The 10076-nt window shown below is 28.8% G+C and overlaps 1 protein-coding gene across 1 annotated transcript; it reads right to left on the reverse strand.

The window, feature by feature from the left end:
• Positions 1-473: 473 nt before the first annotated feature.
• LOC113550036 lies at positions 474-8229 on the reverse strand. Its single transcript, XM_026951634.1, has 2 exons — positions 7735-8229; positions 474-2585 (listed from the first exon to the last, which is right to left on the reverse strand). The coding sequence occupies exon 2, from the start codon at positions 2505-2507 to the stop codon at positions 552-554; it is 1956 nt and encodes a 651-aa protein (XP_026807435.1). The 5' UTR covers positions 2508-2585; positions 7735-8229; the 3' UTR covers positions 474-551.
• Positions 8230-10076: the final 1847 nt, after the last annotated feature.

Below are 10076 nucleotides of genomic sequence, written 5' to 3' on the forward strand. Positions count from 1 at the left end.
TATTGTATTTTATTGAATATTACTTATCATACAATTAAAAATTTAAGATATATGATGGCTAAGTGCACATCATTACATCCACCCTAGCCTTTTTTTTGATGCGTCCTCGCATAAGAATGTAAGCATATCATATAAAACTAAATTAGTAGAAAAAATTTATACAGTGAAGATTACAAATTATATACTGTAATTTTTTTTTTTTTTTTTTTTTTTTATTACATTTAGAACATTAATATAACTTATATTAATATTATATGAGTTAATATGAAATTATGATAATAATAAAAATTATAATTGTAGTTATTGTAATTATATATATATATATATATACAAGATAAAATGGTACTATATTAATATTACAAATGACAATGCATACATGTTTTCAAAATAATAATGAATATACAATATAACTAGGAAATAATTACATTTTTTTTATATTGTGACCTGGTAATTATGTTCAATGTTGACTATATTTTTTTTTTTTTTTTTTTTTTTTGAAATTATATTGCATATGACTGTTAAATTGGATTTTGAAATATTTTAATATGTATTCATATAGATAATTTTCTGATATTTGGGTATAAACTTTTTTGCTTTGAGTTTGTGATTGATTTATTGACTTTGTCTCGTGAGTTGGGATTTCGATTTAAAGTCAGTAGTGGTTGATTTTGTTGCTTTTTCTGTTGTTGTTGTTGATTTTGATTTGCGTTGTGCATAATGAAATGAGTAATGCTTGTAAATACTCCTGCTACTAATTTTATGCTTAATCCAAAAGTTTGGTATAAAAGAGAAATGTTAAGTCCTGTGTTAATGCAGGTTAGAATTATTTTCCATATAAAGAATATTCCTAATAATCCGGAAATAAATTCACCAAAAATGGTAAACCACCCCCACATTTTTCTTAGTTTATTGTCAACCATATTACTAATGGTGTTTTCGTCAATTAACGTGTTTAGATTTATCCTGTGATCCATTATTGTGAAACCCATGGTTTGTCTTGCTAAATTTTTTTGCGATGCTTCTATTTCTTGAGGTAGTATTAAATATTGTTGAAAATTTTTCATAGTGTCATAATTATAAATTCCTGCTGTCATTAGATTTTCCATACTTTTGTATGTCCATGTCCATTTCGTGGAAGGCTTAAGAGTCTGTGGTTTTTTTATTTCTCTAATATTTTGCGATGTAGTATACCATTCTCCATCAAGTAAAAATGCAGGTGGTAAAAAGTGATTACAATCTAATTCTGTGCCAAATTTTTGTAGGGTTCTTGTTTTAGGAGCCATGAAGTATGATTTATTATTGTAAATAACTGGTAATTCATCATAACATATTGCATTTTTTTTTGATGATATTTCCACTTCTACTGGTTTACATTTTAGTAGATAAATGATTTCCCCAGCCTTTAATGCCGTATAACCGGGTCCTTCGCCCATATGGTATGCGAATTCGGATAAACTGTATGTGGCTAATGATAGTTTGTGTAACAGCACTTTACGTTCTAATTCGCATTGTTTTTGTATTAGATCTGTGTATAAAGTTGTTATCGATGCTTTGAAACGGTTGTCAATGTATACCAATTTAGTATTTATATAAGCCACTAAATCTATGTTTTGTGGATGTATGTCTTTGTTTTTAAAATAATTAAAAAATAATGAATCTGTAATTATGGTTAATTGAGAATGATCAGTTTGTATAGCTGGTATATTACATATATATGTTGATCTTATGTGTTGTAACGCAAAAACGATTTGGTCCGATTCCACTAGGTATGTTCGAGTGGTTTTGTCATTGTTCGAAGTTATTAATGAAACAGGTCCGTCATATAAAATAATGAACTCATGAGTTTCACAATCATAAGTATTTGCGTTCCACACTACCTCTCCTTTATAAATATCCAAACCGTATTGGTCGGATAATTTTAAGGTTGAACCAGTTGGGAGAGTTAACGTATTTTGTTTGTGGTTTACTATGGCTAATCCTTCGGTAAGAGTGATTTTATAATTAGCTTGAACTATAACCTCTTGCCATGTGCCTTTCTCAGATGAAAATGTAGAGCCTTTGCAGTTACCATGTCTATCTACAAAACCGGCTACTGTAACGGATGATAATATAGTCTCGTTAACTTTTAAACCTGTAATTATTCCTCCGTTTGGTAGATGGTATGTTAGTCTCTGGTGTAATTCAGAGCACCGGGCACTGCCTAATTCAGTTATTTCTGTAAAAAAACCATTTTCTACCATTTGGGCATCTTCTAGAATTGAACACCTACTTATAAAATAGTTTATTATTATTGAGCATGTTTTATAAGGTATTTGGTAGGTATCTGTTTTTTGTAGAAGTTGAATTCGTTGAATTGATTGGGTGTGGATTTCTGATGGTGGTTCACATGGCTCCACAGACAAGCTATTAAATGCTGTTATGTTGAGCTTGGGTCCATTACAGTCATATGCAATAAATCCATGTACCATGTGTAATTGTAAGACGATGAGGAGAGGTGTGAAGTTCATTATGAATATGTTGAAAGTTAACTAGCTATAGTATGCTTGTCTTACAATCTTATAAATGTATAATATAAAATACAATGGCTGCTAAAACAAACATAATATAATGTAAATAGTTTTAAAGTTAAAACTAATATTATTATTATTTATTTTATTATTAACCCCTTTTCTTTTTGTGTAATAATTATTTATTATTTCTGCGTTTTCTTCTTTTTTTTTTTTATATTATTCAAATCATGTTTTTATTTAATTATAATATGATTATTAAATTGTTCTGTATAATTGTATGATCTTATTATTTATAATTTATTTGTTATATATTTATTTAAAAAGATTAGTTTATTTTTTTTGTTAAATAATATCTGATATTTAATTTATTATTATTTATTCGTGATAATTAATTATTAATGTTTTCTCTTGAGTGATATGGTTTAAGACGCCTAACGTGGATTATATCTTCAGTTACTTTATTATCTAAAATAAGTTCGACTTTATAATTTAGGTCATTGATTTTTTCTAAGATTTTAAAAGGACCTCTATATTTTGGACCTAATTTTGGAGATTTCCCTACTTCTGAAAATGGAAATTTAATAAGAACTAAATTTCCCGGATTAAAGCTTATTATTTGATGTGATTTGTCGTGATATTTTTTTTGGTTTTGTTGAGCTATTGAAACTATACTGGGGATTTTATTACGTATTTCATTTAATTCAATTAATGACTTTTTTATATCGTATGGTAGATTATCTGGAATTAATTTATTGTCAATTGGAAAGTATGGTTCGAAACCATGCATTAAATAAAAAGGACTATATTTTGTACTAGTTTGTGGGGTAGCGTTATAACTTAGTGTTACGTATGGTAAATAGTATGACCATCTAGATTGATTATTATTTTCTATGTAATTTTTCAGTGAAGTAGAAAGCACACCATTAATTTTTTCGACCAGCCCCTGTGATTGGGGGGAGTAACTTGTAGATAAAACTTGTTTTATGCCTAAATTGTTACATGTATCTTCTACGAGTTTATTTTTAAAGTGAGTACCTCTGTCGGAAGAAAATATTTTAAAACATCCCCAAAGGGATATTATTTGAATAATAAATTTGACTGTTGATTCGGCAGAGGCTGAAGCGACTGCTTTAGTAAATATGAACTTAGTATTATTACATGCGGCCACTAATATGTATTTTTTTTTATTACTAGTGGTTAAAGGACCTAAATAATCAAATGTTACTCTGTCTAATGGTCTATTTGATAATTGTATAGGTTGTAATTGACCTATTGGTTTGCCTTCTGATTTTTTATTTATTTGGCACTTATGGCACGTTTTTATAAAATTAGTGGTGTCTTTAACCAAATTTTCCCAATAATATTTATTTTGTATTTTATGAATTGTTCTTGTTATACCGGTATGACCTCCCGTAGGTGATTCGTGATATGATTTTAATATATTATTAATTAAAGATTTTGGAATTACTAAAATTGGTACGAAATTTTTAGGAGGGGTAAATTGTTTGTAGTATAAGATTGCATTTAATAGTGTAAATCTTCGCGTTTTTCTTTTAATATTTTTAGGAATATTTTTATTATTTGGTTCAATTATTGCTTTAATTATATCAGAGCAGAATTTGTCTTTAGCTTGTTCATTTTTTATATTATCTGAATCTAGATTTATTTCTGTATGTTCATCTTGAACTATATCAATTTTATTAATTGCATTCCTAGATAAAGCATCTGCAATTACATTTTCTTTACCTTTTTTGTAAACTATATCAAAATCAAAATCTAATAATTTGAGCGTTAGTCTGGCTATTCGAGCGGAAGGGATTTTTAAATTTCTATAATATTGAAGGCTTATATTGTCGCAGAAAACAGTAAAATGTCTTCCCCATAAATATTCTCGGAAGTAAATTATTCCAAAACATAAGCCTAAAAGTTCTAGGGTGGTTGAAGAATATGTTTTTTCATTAGCCAATAACTTACGCGATGCATAGCCTATTGGATGTAATATATTATTATCATCGGGTTGTTCAATATAGGCTCCTAATCCTGTTATTGAAGCATCTGTTGTTAGAAAAACATGTTTATCGTCATCAAAGTGTTTTAAAAGTGGTTCAGAGATTAAATAATTTTTTAATTTTTTAAAAGATTCTTCATGTTCTACTTTCCAGTCTATTTTTTTATTATCTCCTTTTATAAGTTCAGTGAGGGGGTGTGCTATTTTTGCAAAATCTTTTACGTGTTTTCTGTAATATGAGCACATTCCTATAAATGACCTAACTTCTTTTTGAGTTGTTGGTTGTTTGAACTCAGTTATTGCTTTTGTATTTTTATCCATCGGTTTAATACCTTCACGAGTTATTATATGGCCAAGTAATTCAATTTTGTTATTAAAAAAGAAACATTTACTTGTTTTAAGAGAAAAATTTAATTTATCCATTATTAATAAAGCATTATTTAAATTGTTTAAGGCTTGTTCAAAGTCTTTGCCATAAGATGCTAAGTCATCAATGTATATTATGAGAGATTTATATAATAATTCTGAAAAAGCTTCATTCAGTTTTCTCTGAAAGATACTTGAGCTAATTTTTAGGCCTTGTGGGATTCTAGTAAACGTGAATAGTCCATGACAAGATGTAAATGCAAGTTTATATTGGTCTTCTTCTTTTACAGGTAATTGAAAAAAACCACTATTAAGGTCAAGAGATGAAAAATATTTTGATCCTTCTAGAGATCTTAATAAATCTGTAGTTCTAGGTAAAGGATATTGATCTGTTTCGATTCTATCATTCAATTCTTTATATGAAACTACAAGTCTATAAGATCCTTTTTCTTTTTTTTTTACTAAAAAGGCTGGAGCTGCAAATTTTGATATTATTGGGCGAATAATATTTGCATCGAGTAATTTGTCTAATTGTATTTTTAATTCTTCTCGTTGTTGTGGAGATACTCTGTGTGGCGCATTAAATTTAGGGTCCGTATAATTTGGTTTCAATTTTATTTCGCAAGGATCTACGTTAGCACATTTTATGTGTGAAGTGTCTGTTGTAAAGAGATGAATGAATTTTTTTAATAACTCAACTACTTTTTTATGTTGATATTTATCGAGATGTTGAGATATATTTATTATAGTTCCTTCACTATCCATAAGTATTTCTTTGTCATCGGAATTATTCGAAATTGTGTTTGATATTTTTGTATTAGTAATTACTGGTTCAATGTTATCATTATTATTAAGAGGTTTTTTTATATCTATAGACTCGTTTGGAATTGTATTATCAATATGTTTTTTTTTTATGCTATTTAGGTTAGTCGAGTAGTCAGAATCTACAAGAAATATATCAGCAATTTCCTCTTTAATATTATTAATATTTGTATTAGATAGATTAGTGTAAGTTTGTATTGTAATTGAATCATTTAATAATAAAGTATTATTATGAAAATTTATAATAGCCTTATTTTTGTGTAGAAAATTATTTCCTATTATTATATGGCATGTTAAATTTTTGACAATAAATACCGATGTTTCAAAATCCTGAGAATCGATTTTTAGTTTAATCACTGTAGATCCATATACAGTTAAATGGTTGTTATTTGGGCCTGATAGAATTATGTTTTCTTTAATTATTTTATTTTCAGGGGGAACAAGCGTGTGTCTAATACAACAAATATTGGCTCCTGTATCAATAGTTATTGGTACATCAATATTATTAAGTTTAGCACGAATAAATAAAGGTTCAGAAATATGATTAATTTTGTAAGTAGTTGCTGGTTTTTTAACTGACAATGAAGGGTAACAGCGAGTGTCAGAAAAACTGTTTGACCTATTTATTAGTTTTTTTGAATTGAAAATTTTCTACAAGTTATTGCTGAATGTCCTATCATATCACATAATTGACAATTAATCGGGTTTTTTTTTAATCGACAATTTTCTGTGAAATGATTATTTCTATTACAAATTGTACATTGTATTTTGTTGTTATTTTTTGATGTATTTTTGTTTTTAAAATAGCAAAATTCTGTGATATGATTGTTTTTAGAGCATATTTCACATTTTTTTGTATTTATTTTATTGTTTGAAAAAGATTGGCGATTATTTTTAAAATTATTGTACATATTAGAATTGTTATTTTGAACTTGAGGGTTTATAATATTTTCTATGTCGGTTTTAAATTTATTGTTGTTTTCATTAAGCAGATTTATTTTTTCATTTATTTCGTTTGAGATTTGATTTAGTTTATGAGTGATTATATCAGTTTTTATTTCGGAAGGAGATTGATTTATTTCGCCCGTTACCATAAATTCTACCATTTCATATTTTCTTATATTGTCTTTTAATAATTTTAGTGTTGAATTATCTAATATTCCAATGTATCTAGTAATATTTGGTTTAAGACCGTTCATTATATGTCTAGTTATTTCTTGTTGAGCCATTTCAGAATCTATACGTCTACAAAGTGATTCGATTTCATTAATGAATGTCATAGGTAGTTCATCATCTAATTGCTTTCTTTTTTCGAGTAATAATCGAAGCATATCTTTATGAGCAATGTGTTCGAATTCATTTCGAAGTTGTTTTTCTAAATCAGCCCATTTATTGAAATTTTGATTTTCGATGTTTTCATAAAAAGTTAGTGCTGGGCCCTCTAAAAATGCAGGTATGAATTGTAATTTTTCTTGTTCGGACCAGCCATTAATGGAAGCTGCTCTTTGATATTTTTTTAAAAATGCATCTATACTATCAGATGAAGAATCGGAAAATATGTCAGGTTTGAAATAAAGTTTTTTACTCTCCATTTTGTTCGTTTTGGTTTGATAATTTTCATTTATTGTCACAAAATCGTCCGGGCAAGATTCACCGTTTAAATATTTTAATAATCTATTTTTAAGTTCTGCAACTGTTCCTACACTATTTAAATTTCTTTTATTTAATTCTAAAATTAATTGAGGTTTATTAACTTTGTTTATTTCATTTGGCAGTGAAATAAAAATTGGTTCTTCTATTTCATTTTCCTGATTATTATTATTTTGTGACATTTGTTTAAAAAAATATGTTCGTTTTATTTGTAATTTAATATTTGTATTATTATTTCGGGGATTTTTAAACGCGGTAAGAGCCACTAGTTGGGCGCCACTTTGTAATGATTGAGAAAGAATAACAGTAAGTTGATTGGGGACTATTATATATTTCTAAATTATTACTTGCTAAATAATTATATTTTAATGATATTACCTCTCTGCTTCCTGTGTCGACTTGCTTGTTGAAATCGTGGTTCGCGTTCAAGATGTAATATGAGGTGATCGATTTATATTTTGAAATAATTAGACCTTTTTTCTTTGAATCACAATTGTAATTTTATTTAACTTATTTTTAACACTTTTTAATATATATATTTTAATCAATTACAAACTTATTATTATGTCTTATTGTATGAACGATCTGCGTAGTCTCTTACACTCGCTTTTGACCATCCGCACAATAAGATGATAAAGACTCCCCAATCTTAGCGACTACTAGTCCCCTTATATATCTAATTCTTTTACATATAAGAGTGTGTGCGTGTGTATATGTACATATGTGTGAGTTTTATCTTATATTTAAAGCTATCAATTATTATAATTATTATAAATATGTTATTACTATAATTATTATATATTATTGTATTTTATTGAATATTACTTATCATACAATTAAAAATTTAAGATATATGATGGCTAAGTGCACATCATTACAGAATTAAACACTAAAGAAATGAATATTTAAATGAATTACACACTAAAGAAATGAATATTAAATACTAACATTACGAGAGGATCTGATTAAAACTATCTGAGGTTCTGCTATACAAATTATAAGATGCTCTGCTGAGTAACGCGGGTGTCACTCCTTCTTTAGACCAGACTCGACTAACTACCAACAGACGGGGCGCGTTGCAACGGTCCGTCCGAGGTCTTCAGTATGTGCTGACCCAGCCTTTTTGGTCACGTAGACCATCGTGAGAACCGAATCGGTCACACAGTTATTTTATCTTGAGACAACGCATTTGAGCGTTATATATATGCAAGCCCCATCGGCACATATATACATACACACTGGCATGCATATACAACATACCCCCAGCGTTAAACTGGAGCAGTCCCTGCGACCTAAGTTACTACTTTTACAAATTTCTTAAACTATGGGTACACCTAGTTACAATACCGCCACATGGTGTCTTTTATACTTAAACTAACTTAATTTTACTTCTAACTTAAAGACAATACAAAAAGGGTTTTTTTTTTTTTAAATTACAAACTTAAAGGTTATCTTGATCGTTATTTGAAAGATTGTCCGCAATTTCCGGATTATACATTTTTATGAGTTTATTCTTAAACCTTATAGCTACTGCACTTATAAATAATATAGAAAAGGTTATGGATATATAAAGCATGGTAATATGGAATTCTATTTTAAAAATAAACAATGGTTCTATGGGTTTAGGCTTAAGTTCACTCGATTCCATTGCTCTATGAGCTAATGAATTAAAATCCTTAAATATTTTTACATTAGTGAGGTTCTGTGGCATAACTGAGCAAAAAGTTTCTGTTAACATTGATTTTATATTGGATTTAAGATTTTCCGGTATTATATCAAGCTTAATATTTCTATTGGATTTAGAGAATGGTACGAGTATAGAACTTTTTGTATGAATTTCACAAGATGAGGAGGTGGTCAACCTACCCACACCCGAGATCTCAACTCTGAATGTATGCGGAGGATCTGTGCACTTAATCGTACATAAATCTGGTTGAGTATAGTACAACCAAGAGTTTGTCTTCGATAATCGATGCCAAATGGGTGTCTCTAATGTGACTAGTTTGACTCTACAGTCTTTCGAATGGGTGTTAAATTTAGTTAATTGAGATAACTCGCATAAGTTGGATCCCGTTCGGTAACGGATCGGTTGCTCACCCTTACAAAGTGTATATGACTCTAACTTACTACATGATTCCCATTGACTTACCCCTAATGAGATACAATTTTCGTTATCGTTACTTAATGCTAGGTAGTCGATTTCAGGGGGAATTAGGGCTATGGTATTTTCGCCATATTTGATGGGTAGTGAAATAGGGTGATACATGGTATATTCCTCAACAGATGTTAAAGGTATTCCTATAAGAAAGACCAAGTAGTGTTCCCTATGCAGGATTGTTAGATCAGAGATTTGTAGAAATTCTGTTAGAGATTCTGCTTTAAGTTCTAGTGGCAATGCTGTTCCTACCGGTAAGTTCATCTTAATTACCCTCAATTCCATGAGAAATTTCTCCGATGAAAACACGCTTGTATGTATTTCGCCATTCATTGCTGAGTTAATTACGGCCATTAAATTTTGGGTTTCGTATGAATACTGATTAAGTAAAATTTCGAAAAGAAACGCCTGTTCTAGTAGCCTTGTTTTAAATTCTATTTTGTCAAGCTTTTGTATGACTACTCTAGTTTGCTCTTGTAAATACTGGAGATTTTCCTCCAGTTTTTCCTGATGCTCTGTGATCTTCTTTATCTGTTTGTCTGTATCCACCTGCATGATTCTTATC

The sequence above is a fragment of the Rhopalosiphum maidis genome, chromosome 1 (genome assembly GCF_003676215.2).
Source record: "Rhopalosiphum maidis isolate BTI-1 chromosome 1, ASM367621v3, whole genome shotgun sequence".
Classification (NCBI taxonomy): domain Eukaryota; kingdom Metazoa; phylum Arthropoda; class Insecta; order Hemiptera; family Aphididae; genus Rhopalosiphum; species Rhopalosiphum maidis.